Consider the following 17,267-nt stretch of genomic DNA (forward strand, 5'->3'; position numbering starts at 1 on the left):
GTTGAAGATTGTTATGTCCAGTGTTGCTTAAGTCCAAGGGGGTGCACCTCAGTGGTGCTAATGGAGGGCACACCAGAGGAGGTAACACTTGTAGTTTCATTAGTCATGTTGACAGCAAGGTGGGAGGATCACTCTACAACCGGAAAAGAGTAGACAAGAGGAGCAAACCACGAGAGGCATGGCAAGAGAGGCAAACAAAGAGGAGCAGTGACTAGGATCACGGCGGCACCAACACAAGAGCTCGGCGAGGATGGTGCGGCAACGTGGGTCGCGGTGGTAAGCAGCGCGGCAGCACTGGCGATAAGGGCCGACGAGCAGGCGGCACAGCTATGTGGGTCGCAGTGACAGGTGGTCGCGGCGGCAGCACCGAGAGAGGTGGCAAGAGAGGTCGCGATTCACGGTGGGAAGGGCATGGCCACAGGTGGTCGCAGCGGCAGCACCGAGAGAGGCAACAGAAAGGTCGTGACTCACACCGAGAAAGGCATAGCGAGAGATCACGGCGGAGAGAGACACGATGAGAGATCGGGGGCGGAGAGAGAGGCGCGGCAAAGAGATCATGGCAAAGAGAGGCACGGCAGAGAGAGTGCAGTGCTGCAAGAGGCGACAAAAAAGTGGTAGCGGTAGCGGAAGGACGCGTGGTGAGGTAGGCACAAAGAAGGAAAACTAAAGGTGCATGGTTCAGAAGTCATCTACCATGCTAGACGAGGAGGTAGTTGCCTCCAATTGGTGATGGCGGCGGCAGTGGTAGAGAACGCAAAGAACAAGAAAACTTTCTAGGGTTTTGGGCTCTGATACCAAGTTTGGACTTTGGAATCAAAGAATGAGAATGATGTGACTTGTCATTAATGACAGAGGTCCTCTTTATTTATAACAGAGTTACAACCCAAAGAGGGGTAAAAAGGGAAAAATAACATAAAACCCTAATTTAACCAAATGTAAGGTGTAAGGTAAAAACATATTCTAATGCCATGGTTCTCATCAGTTGCCAACCAATGCAAGTAACTAGTAAAAGTAAAAATAAAACTTCTAGAATACTAAAATGTGTCTCACGATGGGGACTGGTTGCTGGACCATACCTGACCCAAAACTGAGTGAACGGAGTTCAAGACTGAGTCAACTCAGCTGAGTTACTGAGTTGACTCAAGCTCTTTTCCTCATTTGTACTTCTCTCAATACCTTTGATCTGCATCACTACTACTCTTCCTCACTACCTTGAGTGATTTCCTTCTTGGCCATGCATCTTTTCCTTTTTCGGATTTTAACTTGCACCTTGTCACTCTCACCTAGAAAATTGTTGGGTTTTGTTAGACACAAGCAAACAATCTCAGTGGACTTCCCTTCATTTTGGTACTTATTGTTGCTAGCCCTAAGCTTGCAAGAATGCAGCCATATATAATTTATTCCTACTCACCCTTGCAACTCATTCATCTAAACTTTCTCATCTCAGCCACAGTCAGAGTGTCAGACATAGCACTAAAGTTGCTAACATGCAGTACTTACAGCTGTATTATAAATTTTTCCCTCAACACACATGGATACCAAGAAGTTAAATCTTATAAGTGATGAGAGGCAAGTGACCATGTGAACAGACTGGATGATAATCACTTGAATCAAAGAAAGGAAGATTTGTATTCCCTCCAACTTGTAAAACACTATCACTTTACAGTGCAATTAAGAATCTCCCAGAAATAGGTATTCAAAGATTAACCTTTGATCAGAATACTGGAGATTATGACTATAAGAATGAATGCAAATAGTTCAGTTGGCATTGCACAGTTGAACCTCAAACAGTTGCAACAAATAAAAGCCGTTTGGACTAGCTCCTGGCAACGATTATGATTGACAATGGCACAACTGAAGAGAACCTCATTCAGATGGGAGTATTTTCACTGGATAATGCATATGGGATAAGAACTAAGTAAATAAAAGTAAGTCAAATAACACGAGGAAAATGATATCCAGGCTATAACAATGAAATTTTCAATTTTGAAGGAACCAGAATTGCAATCCCATATTAATCGCTCATAAAGAGAAGCCAACCTTATAAAAAGCTGGTAACAAACAAGTTTAATAACCAACATAGACTGCTGCATTGACTACATAGCAGTCATCATTCTTATCTCCCATTTCTTCCACACACACACCACTTGAGCATATTAGTCCACCATCCACAATATCAACATTCATAATGCTACCACTGCAAATCATGAAAGAAGAATCCAATGTAAGTAACAATTCATTTAAGATCCATATTTGATCTTAATGCAAATAGTGTATCATGACACAACTAAAAAAGTAATCTATTAAACAAGGACGTATTTTAATTTTTCACAGTTCTGCCATGTCAGACACCCCACATCCATTTCTGTTGGAAGTCAAAGCTCCTGCTTTCTATATAAGCCAGTATCATCTTACAGCAGGTGCTGCGCTGGACATCCAGCATACGTCAGATACCAACACCTGGGTCCAGGGCTCAAGGTTGTTCATGGCCCAGCCCACTAAGTAGTTCAGGCCTGAATTTATTGACATCACACCAGGGCTCAAGTTGAACCAATTCAAAATTTAAAAAAAAAAAATAGGTGCAGGCCTGGCCAACTGGCACCCTAAACTATCTGTTCATAACTACTACACAAAAGTTCAAAGTTCAAAGACAATCTGACTAATCACCTTCACTGGTATACACTCATAGATTGATGCAAAAGCACCAAGTTTACAAATAGTGAATAGAAATGGAAGTGCTAAAGCTGTGAAGAAATTACAAACTAAGCCGTCTGTTGGGATAAGAATACCGGCTCGGTCAGAACGGGCTACAGAGATCGAGAAATCCAGGCCCAGCTGGAGAGTTCGATCGAGGGACAAAGATGTCATTGCATATGCCACACGAAAGAGAGATCCTACGAAGCTTACGTAGGACACTCCAAGTCTATCATGGATTGACATGGTCCTAGACTTCCGCCCACGTCACGCCTAATCAGGCGCGTGGGAAGCAACGGATAAACATTATCTCCGAATTACACTCTCCAATGGTCTCACTCCACTCCGGGATTTCAGCTTTCCAATTCCGGCACAACTCGAACTCTCCACCACCTTAAATAAGGGAGGTAACACACGTCTAAGCCATCTAAATTCTCATTATTCTGACTATTGCTGAGAGATCTGACTTAAGCTTCGGAGTGAGATTACCGGCGACGCACGGTACTCTCTACTAATCCTTGTCTTGCAGGTAGAACTCGCTTCAAGAGGATTTCCGACGCAACAGTTTGGCGCCGTCTGTGGAAACGATACAGTTCTCAAAGCCTTAGACTCCCTATCTGACTGAACTTGAGATCATGGCCGGAGAACCTAATGTCGTTCCATCCAATACTCAGGCCCCACCAGCCGTAGACAACCCGGTGACCCGTCAGACAACGAAGAACACCCGTGGCGGCGGGAATGCAGGGAAGAAGACCCAGCAGCGGCGGACGGCAACTGCATCCGTCGACCCCCAGCTACCAGCGGCAGGGGAAGGGGCAAAACCCAACCCTCTGCCACATTGGAGGTTGACCAAACGGCGACTCAGAATCAGGGCCAGTCCAGCCGTGGCATTCAGGCTTTACCACCTCTGCCACCGATGCCCCAGGGATTCGTCCCCGAGACAGATCCTGGAGTGCCTGCCAATGTCGGCCAAATCCAGGACCTACAACTACAAGTTCTCAATCAGAGTAGGATTCTGAGGGATATAGCTCGTGAGGTGCAAGCGTTAAGGACAGCCACTGCAGTGGCTGCCGTAGCTGCAGGTCTACCACCAGCACCGATACCACCTCCTGCACCATTGCTGCCTCCGGTTCTCCCAAAGGCAGCCCAAGAGAATCCAAGGACAATCAGGGACGACTTGCGAGCATCAGGAAGTAGAGCGGGATCCTCGCACCCCTCCAGGCGAGAGCTACCCCCCTTGGGGGTAGTACGCACAAGGAACCTGCCCACCAGGAGCAGGCCTTCACGTGTGGACGAGCAGTCAGTATCCACCAGCCGAAGAAGTCACAGCCGGTCCGAAAGGACTCGTTCCAGGATCTCTGACATGCACACTGATCGGGTGGACCCGCCAAGGCCACCCCGTCGGGATCTTAGAGACAAATTGAATGTACGACGCGCCCGAACCGACGTCATCAACAACCAGGTCGTGGAAAGTGAGCTTGACCGAAAGCTCAGAGAGATGGATACGAAGATCGCGGCCCTGGAGAGAGGAGCAACCCCTGAAGAAAGTTTCAGACCGGGCCAGCATCCCTTCACAAGGGAGCTCATGAGGGCAGAACTTCCGAAGGGTTTTAAACCCCCTGCGTTCGAGGCTTACGATGGTAAGGGCGATCCGAACGACCACATCAGTTACTTTAACGCCATGATGACAGTCTATGGTGGGTCCGATGTAGTATCTTGTCGATCTTTCCCCACCTCTCTCAAGGGGCCCGCAGCCTTGTGGTTCGCCAAATTGAAGCCTAATTCGATCAAAAGCTTCACAGAGTTGGCCAAAGCCTTCGTTAGCCACTTCCAGAGTAGTGTGAAGCAGAAGAAAACTGCAGCCAATTTGCTGGCTGTCAAGCAACGCGCTGACGAGTCCATCAGAGATTATATTACCCGCTTTAACGCGGAGATCCTGGAGATCAAGGACCTGGACGATGCGATGGCCTTCAACGCCCTGCACAACGGGGTCACCAACCACGATCTAGTAAAGTCGCTTGCGCTAGATCTGGTAATGACCATGCCACAGCTACTGGATCGTTGTTACCAATATGCCAACATGTTCGATATCATGAAGGCGAGAAAAGCAGTGGATGGAAAAGCTCACGAGAAAAAGAGGACGAGTGAAAAAGAAGACAAGAAGAAAGACAGCAAGAGAGCGAGGTCAGAGAGGGATTCAAGTCCCGAGTATACCCCGCTCAATACCACCAGCACTAAAATCCTGATGGAAGTATCGGATCGGGGGCTGCTGCAGCGACCCGGGCCAATGTTCTCAAAACCGGAGGATCGGAACCCGAATAAGTTTTACGAGTTCCACCAAGAGGTAGGCTATGACACGGAAGATTAAAGATAGCTGAAGAGGGAAATAGAGGACGTGATCCAGAAGGGCCACCTGAGGCGTTACGTCAAGGAGGAGGCAAGAGATAACCCCTGAGGCCGAGAAGCCCCAAGGAATGGCTGGCGAAGAGATGATAGAACCCGTAGAGGGGGAGACCAGGATCGCCAAGGCGACCAACGTGGCGATCATCCGGAAGTCTGGAGAAATCAGGACGAGGCCAACACGTCCACAACCTCAGCAATCCTCACCATCTTGGGAGGACCAGGGCAAGAGTCAACTCGCAAAGCTAAGGCGAAAGCGAGATTTGTAGCAATAGCGGAAGTCTCCGAGAAGAAAGCACGCACGGAGCCCGAGATCACCTTCTCGGATAAAGACATGGAGGGGCTGAGCTGGCCACACGACGATGCCGTCGTAGTTCAGGCAGTTATAGCCAATCGACCCGTCCACAGGGTCTGAGTTAATACAAGAGCATCCGTGGATATGTTATCCTACGATGCATACTTGCAGTTCGGGTTCGAGCCCGGTACGCTGAAGCCCGAGACTGCACCATTGTACGGATTCTCAAGAATGCCAGCACCAATTGAAGGATCTGTAGAGCTCCTGATGAAGGTGGGAACAGCCCCGCGCCAAAAGACCGTAAAGGTCAACTTCATGGTCGTTCGAGCGGCCACAGCCTACAACGCCATATTGGGCAAACCTAGTCTGAACGAGTTGGGAGCGGTAGTTTCCACCAAGCACCTGAAGGTCAAGTTTTCCACCCCTAATGGCATAGGGGAGTGCCAGACAGAGCAGAAAAAAGTCAGGGAGTGCCACGCAGCATTCCTGAAGGGCATCAAGGGCAACTGTAGAGGAACAGCCTATTAGGTAGAGGTCGATGACAACCGCGAAGGAGATAGACGGTATCAGCGGGGCGAACCAGTCGAGGAGCTCGTGGAAGTCCCAGTGGATGAATAAAACCCAACCAGGGCAGTTAAGATCGGGTCCTCGTTAAATCAGGAAGAAGCGAGGGAACTCACCCTATTCCTGCAAAAGAACAAGGACGTATTCGCCTGGTCAGCAACAGACATGCTAGGCATACCCCGTCACATCGCGGAGCACGCCCTGCACGTAGATCCCAACAAGAAGCCAGTACAACAAAAAAGGACGTTCGCGCCAAAAAAGTAGGCCGCGATGAAAGAAGAAATAGAGAAGCTAAAAGCATCCGGCTTTATTAGAGAAGAGCAATTTCCTACCTGGCTCGCGAACGTAGTAATGGTCCCCAAGCCGAACAGGAAATGGAGAATGTGTGTTGACAACACTGACTTCAATAAAGCTTGCCCCAAAGATGAATATCCACTGCTCCGGATCGATCTGCTGATAGACGCAACAGCCGGGCACGAGAGGCTAAGCTTTATGGACGCATACTCTGGATACAACCAGATCCTCATGAAGGAAGGAGATGAGTTGTACACAGCATTCCGGTTAAACCAGGAGAACTTCTGCTACCTGGTGATGCCATTTGATCTGAACAACGCAGGCGCGAGTTACCAGAGAATGGTAAACAAGATTTTCAAGGCCCAGATAGGCAGAAATATGGAGGTGTACGTGGACGACATGCTGGTAAAAAGCATTAAGGCCCAAGATCACTTAACTGATCTAGACGAGGCATTCGAAGTATTACGGGCCCACCAAATGAAGCTGAACCCTGCTAAGTGCGCCTTCGGGGTTAGCTCGGGCAAATTTCTGGGTTATATAGTATCCCAGAGAGGAATTGAGGCCAACCCAGCAAAAATCAAAGCCATACAGGAGATGAGCCCGCCCAAGACCGCTCGCAAAATACAGAGGTTGAACGGGAGAATAGCAGCGCTCGCACGCTTTGTGTCTCGTTCGGGAGACAAATGCCTACCGTTCTTCAAGACTTTGAAGAATTTGAAAGATGTGAGGAGTTTTCAATGGACGGAGGAATGCCAAAAAGCCTTTGAGGACCTCAAAGCGTACCTCGCCAATCCGCCGCTATTGACAAGACCAGTACCTGAAAAGGAGTTGCTCCTATACTTGGCAACGTCACCGGTGGCTGTCAGCGCCACCTTAATAAGGGAAGAAGACGGAGTCCAAAGACCGGTGTACTACGTCAGTCACGTCCTACTGGACGCAGAAACTAGATATCCCCAAATCGAGAAGCTCGCGTTTGCACCGGTGAAAGCAGCCCGGAAGCTTAGGCCGTACTTCCAAGCCTACCCGATCGTGGTCATGACGGATCAACCTCTAAAAAAGGTACTCCACAAACCAGATGTATCCGGAAGATTGACAGCCTGGGCGATTGAGCTGAGCGAGTACCAGATCGAGTACAGGCCTAGAACAGCCATAAAAGGACAAGCTCTAGCGGATTTCGTAGCTGAGTGTACCCAGAGTGAGAATGGGCTAGAGGAAGAGATCGTGCCGAAAGAGAAAATCAGCCCAGAGCCATCCTGGACAATGTTCGTGGACGGATCAAGTAACGCGGAGGTCAGGGGAGCAGGCTTCATCTTAACAAGCCCGAAAGGGTTCAAAATACAGTTCGCGCTACGCCTGCACTTTCCTGCCTCCAATAATGAGGCTGAGTACAAAGCGCTGATTGGGGGGCTGCGAACCGCTGTACAGGTCAAGAATCTAGCCATACGGGCTGACTCACAACTGGTCGTAAACTAAGTCAATGGGGATTATGAGGCCAAGGATGATCGCATGGCAGCATATTTGAAAGAAGCGAAAAGGTTACTGAGCTCGTTCGAGAGCTTCGAGATAATCAGGATCCCGCGTTGCCGAGAACGAGAAGGCAGACGCACTTAGGTCTGTCTAAAGAAGAACTAGCATTAACGGACAGTATATATTGAACAACTTTATGGACCCGCTCATCCAGCTCGAGAGGTCGCGCAGGTCGAGGTCGAGCCCAGTTGGATGGACCCGATCGTCGCTTATCTGAAAGACGAAGTCCTACCCCAAGGCAAAACGGAGGCACGAAAGGTTCGAGGTCGCGCCGCCCGGTATACTTTGATAGAGGGAGAGCTTTACAAAAGGTCAATCACAGGCCCGTTGCTGAAATGTTTGACTCCCACACATGCCCTGAACGCCTTGACAGAGGTCCATCAAGGAATATGCGACAGTCACATGGGGGGACGCCACCTGGCCTATAAAGTCCTGAGAGCTGGACTCTATTGGCCCAACATGCAGAAGGACGCCATCCAGTACGTAAGAAGATGCGAGCAATGCCAAAAGTTCGCAGACATACCACGGCAGCCCGCTACGGAGTTGGCTTTTATACTTAGCCCCATCCCCTTCGCCATGTGGGGAATGGATATACTAGGCAACTTCACCCCAGCCTCAGGGAGAAGAAAATATCTCGTGGTCGTTGTCGACTACTTCACCAAATGGGTAGAAGCTGAGCCTTTAGCCAAGATCACGCAGTAACAAATGGAGAAATTCTTTAGAGACAAGATTATCTACAGGTTTGGCCTGCCAAAGATTCTGGTGACGGATAACGGGAAACAATTTGACAACCAGCAGTTCGATGCGTTCTGCGCCCAATATGACATTGAACATCGAATGACCTCCGTCGCATATCCTCAGGCAAACAATCAAGCAGAAGTCACAAACCGCACCCTGCTCGCAGGAGTGAAAAGAAGGCTAACTGAGGCGAAGGGAAAATGGGTTGACGAACTTCCCAGCGTACTATGGTCGTACATAACTACAGTTCGAACGCCCATGGGGAAGAGCCCGTTCAGGCTCGCCTATGGAACCGAAGCATTGGCCCCAGTTGAAGTGGTAGCAGGGTCACTCAGAAGTCTGAACTTCAATGAAAGAACATACTAAGACGGGCTGAGGGCAAACCTGGATTTCTTAGATGAAGTCAGGGAGGACGCGCTAATGAGAAATATGGCGTACAAACAGAGAACAGCTCGTTATTACAATTCTAAAGTCAAGGAAAGGACATTCAGAGCTGGAGACTTAGTGCTACGAAAAGTTAGCACTTCCCAACCACAACACCAAGGCAAGCTGGATGCAAACTGGGAAGGACCATATGTGATCTCCAAGCAGATCAGGCCAAGGACCTACTGCTTGAAGACCCCAGGGGGCAACAAGATACCACGACCATGGAATTCAGAGAATCTGAAAAAAATTTATCAGTAAGTGATCGTTGTAAAGTTATCTTTAATCAATGAAATATCACTTCGTGATCCAAATACTGTGCAAGCATTCACGAAAGTCTAGCTCGTTGAGTTAGCAAGAAAGTCTGACTCCCATAGTCAGCACGAAAGCCTAGCTCGCCAGGGCTAGCACCAAAGTCTGACTCCCGTAGTCAGCACGAAAGCCTAGCTCGCCAGGGCTAGCACCAAAGTCTGACTCCCGTAGTCAGCACGAAAGCCTAGCTCGCTAGGGCTAACACCAAAGTCTGACTCCCGTAGTCAGCACAAAAGTCTAGCTCGTCAAGGCTAGCACAAAAGCCTGACTCCTGTAGTCAGCATAAAAGTCTAACTCGCAAGGGAGAGCACGAAAAACTGGCCTCCATGGTTAACACCAAAGCCTGACTCGCAAAGTTAGAAGAAAGACATGATCTCCTTGGTCAAGAATAGATCTTAAACATCCAGGACGTGATACAAGACAAGCGTAAGTAAAAAATAAAAGATTCTTTTATTAACCTTTTCAGAAGGTACAAGTACAGGCGAAGATCGCAATATGCAGAAAGGTTACAGAGATCAGTCTCAGTACAAACACAACAACTTGTAAGGAGAAAGCATGGAAAACTAAGAGCCCCACAGCCTTGCAAGTCCGAGGAAGAACACCTTGACACACTCGAACAGGAGAAGCTGATGAAGCGCAAGCACCAAGGGTCATCAGGTGTGAAACAAGACTAACATTGATAACAGCAACGTCAGACAGGCTGATACAGAGCCCATCAAAAGTCGCACTCCCTGAGTGACCCCGGAAATCAAGAGAAAACCACCCTACTAAAAGGGATTCACCATACAAATGCTCTGGGCCCCAAGAAGCTCAGTCATCGCCTCCCCCTCTTCGGCCAGGAAGAAGGGTTAGGGGAACATGAACGTGGGAAGGCTTAGGGTCCTTTAGCATCTCTGATAGCTCCACTTCACAACCTTCCAGGCACGTTAACTGGGGAAGGTAGCGGCAGCGGCCTCCTCAAGATGCTCCACCCCTTTGATGTTACCTTACTACCCCAGAGAGATTGGTATCATAGTTGTCATGGCGTCGCCATGGCGTCCTGGCGCTGGAGAGGGCTGCATGGCGACCCTCTTTGATTTCTTCTTCCTGACTCTCTTTCCCTCTTCGATTTCTTCTTCCTGTCTTCGATTTCTTCTTCCCTCTTCGATTTCTTCTTTCCCTCTTCAATTTCTTTCGATTTCTTCTTCGATTTCTTCTTCCTGTCTTCTTTCCCTCTTCGATTTCTTCTTCCTGTCTTCTTTCCCTCTTCGATTTCTTTCGATTTCTTCTTTCCCTCTTCGATCTCTTCTTCGATTTCTGAATTTTCTTCTTAAAACTTGAGAAACAATAGAGAAAAAATAAAACATGGCTTGAGTATACATGTATTAACACATTAAAAATAGAGAAAATAAAAAATAAAACATGGTCGACATGCTCGCCATGGCAACGCCATGGCGGGCGACATGTCGATATATCGACGTGACACCCCTCCACCGACTTGGATCGCCGTGACGCCGTGACAACTATGATTGGTATGGAAGGAAACACAAAGGGGATACCCCACGGCCGCTCGCCCGAAGGACAGGACCAGGCCAAGACTCCGAAATTTGCAACCTCTACGACTAAAGAAATAGTGGAGCCACGCACAGCGATAGGAGCATGAGTCTTTAGAGAGAATGAAGAATGGTGAACCAGCAGAGAGAGCCATAACCCCGTGAACGATGAAAGAATTGAAGCATACAATCCCTATTTAAAGGAGAAAAACAACAGTTCGATACCCTAAACCGCCCGGGAGACGTATGAAGCCTCAAGCCACTTAGACTAATCCCACTGGCTCACGTTTTCTGTAGGCATTGGAAAGGATTCAGACACAGAAGGATGACGGTTCAAAACCCAAAGCAACATAAATGGCAAGTCACATTGTGGGCCACGTGGCCAGATCCTACTAAATCGCACGCCTCCCCTAGAAGCTAGAAGCGGCGTGAATACAGGGATAACGATTCAGTTCCCATATATCCAACGGCACGTGGTCAACCCTCATTGGCTCAAGGATTCCCAGAAAAACTTAAAGAGCGTCATTATCGAGAAAGCAGTTTAAAGGTCAGTTCCCATAAGTGGCAAAAGAAATCAAAGGTCAATCGAAAAGAAAAGGCAATAAAGGCCTACTGGGAAGATTCGCAGAAGATATTTGGGGAAAGACTCAACGTCATAATGACGCTTGCGTCACGAAGAAGGTGAAACGTCAGAATTTCAAAGGGAAGAAAGAACGACGTGACCTAAGAGTTAGCTAGCTCGAGTGAAAGAATTCTCGATCAAAGAAAAGAACGTGCTCCGATACTTGAGAAAAGTGTATCATTAACGACAAAACCAAATTTCTACATCTTTAAAAAAAAAAAAAAAAAAGAGTTGAAGAACGAGAGAAAAAGAGAAACATCCAGGCATTCAACTGCTGCTAGGGGGATCAGGAACAGTGGCTGCATTTGGAGAAGGATCAGCTGGAGAGGGGTCCAGCAAGAGGTCTGCAGAGGCTAAGATCACATCCGCAGGAGGAGAAGTTGGCAGGACGGGCTCTTCCATAGGAAACGCGACAGCAGTAGGAGAAAACACTGGAGCTGGGAGGTCCTCCGCGACCACAGGATCCTCCGTGACCTCAGGCACGTCCGGAGCCGCAGGGACAGGTGGAACACAGTAACCAAAGCTAGAGAAATCATAGCCTAGGGTCGCCTCAAGGACGTGCTTCACAGTATCATCAACCCCAGTAATGTAGCCCTTGCGGCTCACCTCCTTCATGCGCTCCCTCAATTCATCTGAGTACTTGAAAGCTTCCAGTGCCGCCTTAACGGCCTCGTCGATCACTTGGGGCTGCTTCTTCTGGAAAGTAACAAAATCCGCCGCGATGGAGTCAGTCTTCCTCGATGCTATCGCAGCATCATTCCTAGCCTTTTCCAGCTCTGCCTCCAACGCCTCGATGCGCTTAGTAAAACCCTTGAGTGCGTCCTCGTGACCCTTGGCAGCCTCCGTCATGTTAGAAATGGTGGTCCCAGCAATTTTTGTCTGCTCCTCAGCGGCTTCCCTCATTCTCTTCTCCTCCTCGTAGGAGGTAGACAAAGCCGCTACTCGCCGCCGTAGTTCGCTCGTCCCGCGAGTAACCTGCAGAAGAAAAGACCATATCAGGAAAGACTCTAAATGAATTACAAGAAGGACAGCTTGGCTCGAGATATACCTTGGCAAAATCCAATGCGAGCGAGTTCAAAAGCTCCACGTCCGGTCGAGACTGAAAATCTTCTACGTCCCCGGAAGGATCGTGGTCCATCAACTCGCCTGCCACGCGAGGAGAGTGAAGAGAGGACTCGCACTCGTAGACTTCCCATTGAAACTGAAGGCGCTTCTTCCCCCTAAGAGGAGGAGGGACACCGGCTGAGCCTTTGCCAGATTTCCCCTTCGAAACATCCTGGGAGGCTGACTTGGGGGCCTTCGGGGTTTGGATGGCCTCCCCCAAGGACGCAACACCCTGCGCAGCTCTTTTTGAGGCAGGGTCAACGCTCACCGCTTCATCACGCGGCCTCTTCTCAGGAATCTTGGGTAGCAGGACCTTGCTAGGCACTTTCTCTTTGCCCTTGGAGGAATCTTCCTGCCTCCTTTGGTCGCCGCTTGCAGATGAAGAATCCCTTATGGAGATACCTGGGAGCGAGGAACGAGTAGGACACCGAGATTGCTTCTCCAGAGCCTTTCTCCTGGCCGACACGGCCTGTTCGCGAAGATCGTGGGTGTTCGGTTCGTAGTCCACTGAAAAAGATAGACATAAACTCAGATGCAGATCGCGATCGTAAAAAGATAAGTGCGAGGCAAAAGGGACTCACCCCGCGCTGAGCTCAGTCCATGCTCAATCAGCAAACCCTCGTTTGCCAGACCGCGCACATTGAAAGCAGTGCCCGTCGCCGCCATCTCGAGAGACCGCTGATCATATGAGCTCAGCAGAGGGACTTGATTCCCAGTCCACAATTGAGCGGGTCCCTAGTCCGCTCTAAAGGGGTTACCCTCAATACGCGCAAAGAAAAAGCGATCTTTCCATTTCTTTGCCGAGTCAAGGATATGGGAGACAAAGGACTTGGGTCCGTACGACCCCGGGGGACTACGTCGAGCCACATAGAACCACTCATCGCTGGACGGCTTCAGGTGGTAAAAATACAGGAATAGCGCCCATGAGGCCTGGCAGCCGAGTTGGGCAAAGAACAAGTAAAAGCCTAGAAGATGCTTCCAGGAGTTGGCAACCAATCGGCTAGGGGAAATCTCGAAGCGATCCAACACTACCTGAACGAACTAGTGAACAGAGAAATGCAGACCGCACTGAAAGGCAACTTTATACAAGCACACAGTATTTGGCCGTGGGGTATTCGCCCTCTCAGCCCTGGTAGGGACCCAAGTCTCTACCGATGCAGGAAATCCGTACCGAATGCGGAGGGCAGATAAAGAATCCTTGGTCATGCTACTTTCAAAGGCAGCCACACCGGTGGGCCTCGCCGAGGCACCCTCTTCCTCCTCAACTTCGGAGGCACTGCCGCCGTTGGCAATGCGCTCAACAGAAGTTTCGGATGTTGCTCTCTCACCGCTAGGCTGAGCGGCAGTGTCTTGGGTCAAATGACGGACCTGGGCAGAGAATCTCTTTGACCCAAAAAGAATAGACCGTTCCTCTTGGGTCTCTTCAGAGCTCACCTCAGGGTTAGAACCCCCACTCATTTGGGCAACATTGCCGGAATCCCTGTGGGACTCTGCCTGGGAAGAAGAAGAAGACATGATCGAAGAAACTTACTGATAAAGGTCAAGAGAGGTCGAGAATGGAAGAGCATTGTGCGATCGATGAAAAGCCACAGGAGAAGAACTTTGCCCGAGGACCCACAAGTGCGACGGCACCAGAGTAAGAAGTGATGGTAAAGGACAGGAATCACGGGAGGCGCGAAGCTCAGAAATGGAAGGAATCGGTAGAAGATTGCTGTAAAAGTGAAATTTCAATTTATGCACACGAAGAAGAGGGGGCGTTTCCAAATCCAACGGCCAAGGGACGCGATCCATCGAATGGCTAGGGATAGTTGGCGTTTGGCGTCTCCCAGAGAAATTATGTTCATGCCACATGACTGAACCACATTGGAAGGCTTGACATGACCAGGATCAATCAACTATAGGCTTAGCCTAGAGATCATAATGCCTATGGACACGCGTCCGTACATTGGAGGAATGTCGAACGTCGCCTCGAGTCGAGACACCTTTAGGGTTTTTCGGCCACGTGATTTGTGACGGCTGAATCAGCAAATGAAACTCAGCCGCCAACTTGTCAGATAACACGTGCCGAAGAGATAATCGTAGAGCAATCTTAGCTTAACACCCCCCCAGACGCACACGTCCAGGGGAGTGGGGGGCTCGTGTTGGGATAAGAATACCTGATCGGTCAGAACGGGCTACAGAGATCGAGAAATCCAGGCCCAGCTCGAGAGTTCGATCGAGGGACAAAGATGTCATTGCATATGCCACACAAAAGAGATATCCTACGAAGCTTACGTAGGACACTCCAAGTCTATCATGGATTGACATGGTCCTAGACTTCCCGCCCACGTCAAGCCTAATCAGGCGCGTGGGAAGCAACGGATAAACATTATCTCCGAATTACACTCTCCAACGGTCTCACTCCACTCCGGGATTTCAACTTTCCAATTCCGGCACAACTCGAACTCTCCACCACCTTAAATAAGGGAGGTAACACACGTCTAAGCCATCTGAATTCTCATTATTCTGACTATTGCTGAGAGATCTGACTTAAGCTTCGGAGTGAGATCACCGGCGACGCCCAGTACTCTCTGCTAATCCTTGTCTTGCAGGTAGAACTTTCTTCGAGAGGATTTCTGACGCAACACCGTCAATTCCAAGGAGGGATCTGCCCTCCATTTTCTCAGGAATCCAGTGTCCAAAGTGCAGACTGCATTTGCGTGGTCATCAATTAAAGGGTCAAATCCTTTTAGAAACCCCAATTTTAAGATTCAAATGGAAACAAGCGGAAAAGCTCCCACTCAATTACCTCTTTCATCACAAGGCTTCCAGTAAAAGACTCTATATGTTGATTGAATATCTGTGCTTGTTGAATTTCAAAAAACTGACTTAGTCAGTCAGTCACTATCAGAGAGTATTATGATTGAATCATTACACTATACTTAGTGCTGTCTCCACCTTTCATTTCAAACACAGGAAGTTCAGATATCCAAGCGATTGTATCCTGTATAACTGGAAAACTTAACTGAGCAGCTACTTAAAACCAATTGGCCAGGACATTTGATAGAATGAAATTGTTTGAAGAATATTCTCCATGATAACCAATTGTTTGCAATATGATAAGTCACACTATTCATATGATAGAAGCTACCTCAAGATTTACGTTTTTCTCCGGTTTGTGTGTTTCTTCAGCTTAAGTCTTACAATGAACATAACCCATTCATGCAATTCAGGGGAAAATGCATTGACCCAAGATTGGGTTCTCTTTTCTATGTCGAATGGTTGTTTCTTTCCCAGCCATTAAATGAACAAGTCAACAAAGATGTGAGTAAGGGTATAATGACTACTCACTAAGGAAAGACAGACTTGACCCTCTCAATGTCGAGAAATTGTTGGAGAGGTCGAGGAACCCCAAGCTTGATCTGAAGCTTCATCTGATCAAATGAAACACCTGGGATATTCCCTGCACCACTCTCCAGTCAAAAGAAATCAATTAATAGAACTCATTTAACAACTAATAAGACTAACGAAAAGAAACAGAATCCGGCGAGCTGAAATAGAGGTACTTAAGCATCCTCAACAACAAAAAGAAAGAGGAGCCAAACCACTTTCCAGTCCCAATTATCATACCCAACGAAGGTCAATTACCCAGACCAAAAGAAAGGAAAAAGAAAGAAAAGAAATAAAACTCAGATTTCTTCTTTCCCACTTGCAGACAATAAGAGAGAGAGAGAGAGAGAGAGAGAGAGCAAATAACAAGGACAAATACATACTAATTAAATTACCCAAATACAAATACCTCTTCGGAAAGCAGGGATTGAATTGGAAGAGATAGCATCCCTGCAGGCTCGCATTGCTGCTGAAGTAATGTCTTGCCTGTGCATTTCAGTTCAGATTGAGTAACAAAATACTGCAAGCGTTAAGTTGCAGAATTGTAATGAAATTGGTAAACAGAGAAACAAAAACCCAGAGAGAGAGAGAGGGGGGGGGGAAAGCATACCCATGTTGATCGTAGCCTACGCCCATCTCGACAAACAATAACTTCATCACTGGGATGACTCCGCTGTTGACACTTTCCCTTTGGTTGCTTTCCATGGTTGCTGCTGCTCTAATGGTTGGCAAGAGTCGTGGGAATCGGATGGGAGCAAAGAGAATTCGATTCGAATTCGAAAACGAGAGACTTATACAGTTATTGCGACTGAATAATCCAATTTCAGATGAAGGAATGAATTGCGCCTTGATGACGGAACATCCTGTCATCTCCGAGAGTCTGTCTTTGCCGGGCTCACCCACCTCTTTCTACGCGGACTTGAACACGCTAAATCGAACCAGTAACTGCAAGTTTACAACTCGTTTTCGGAAAGAATAGTGCTTGACCGGTCCAAGGTCCGATTCGGTAGCCCCGATATCCAACATGTGTGGGCTAATGCTTTGGGCCTTCAAGAGTGAGCAAAGAGGTTGATCCAATCAAAAGTGTCGATTTAGAATCTTTCTGCCTCCATGAAAAGTCATATTTTTTCTATACTTTTTAAAGCTGAAGCTCAAATCTTTGTAATTCTGAAGCCTTGAATGTTTCATTTCTCCAATAAATCTTCTCATTACCAAAAATATATATATATTGAAGCTCTAAAAGCTTACCAAAGGTGCACAAAGAATTTTACTACTATTTTTTCATAATGTGAATCTCATAGATTATGTGAGCCTCATGACCATTATGTAAACACCTCATTTTGTCTTTTCCCTTTAAAGTTTTCCGTAACGATGATAAGCATCCTCTAAGGCG

The 17,267-nt window shown here is 48.0% G+C and overlaps 1 protein-coding gene across 1 annotated transcript; it reads right to left on the reverse strand.

The window, feature by feature from the left end:
• Positions 1 to 1,944: 1,944 nt before the first annotated feature.
• Positions 1,945 to 16,797, reverse strand: LOC122639399. The gene is made up of 4 exons (XM_043832250.1): positions 16,485 to 16,797; positions 16,284 to 16,360; positions 15,836 to 15,947; positions 1,945 to 2,197 (listed from the first exon to the last, which is right to left on the reverse strand). Exons 1-4 carry the CDS (start codon positions 16,742 to 16,744, stop codon positions 2,068 to 2,070), a joined length of 579 nt encoding a protein of 192 aa, XP_043688185.1. The 5' UTR covers positions 16,745 to 16,797; the 3' UTR covers positions 1,945 to 2,067.
• Positions 16,798 to 17,267: the final 470 nt, after the last annotated feature.

This window comes from Telopea speciosissima, chromosome 9 (genome assembly GCF_018873765.1).
Source record: "Telopea speciosissima isolate NSW1024214 ecotype Mountain lineage chromosome 9, Tspe_v1, whole genome shotgun sequence".
NCBI classification, from domain to species: Eukaryota; Viridiplantae; Streptophyta; class Magnoliopsida; order Proteales; family Proteaceae; genus Telopea; species Telopea speciosissima.

Coding starts and splice junctions, on each gene's coding strand:
- LOC122639399 (XM_043832250.1), bottom strand. CDS start 16,744: ATGACAGGATGTTCCGTCATCAAGGCGCAATTCATTCCTTCATCTGAA. Junction 16,361..16,484: donor GTAGGCTACGATCAACATGG/GTATGCTTTCCC, acceptor TGAAATGCACAG/GCAAGACATTACTTCAGCAG. Junction 2,198..15,835: donor GTCAAGTCTGTCTTTCCTTA/GTGAGTAGTCAT, acceptor CATGATTTGCAG/TGGTAGCATTATGAATGTTG.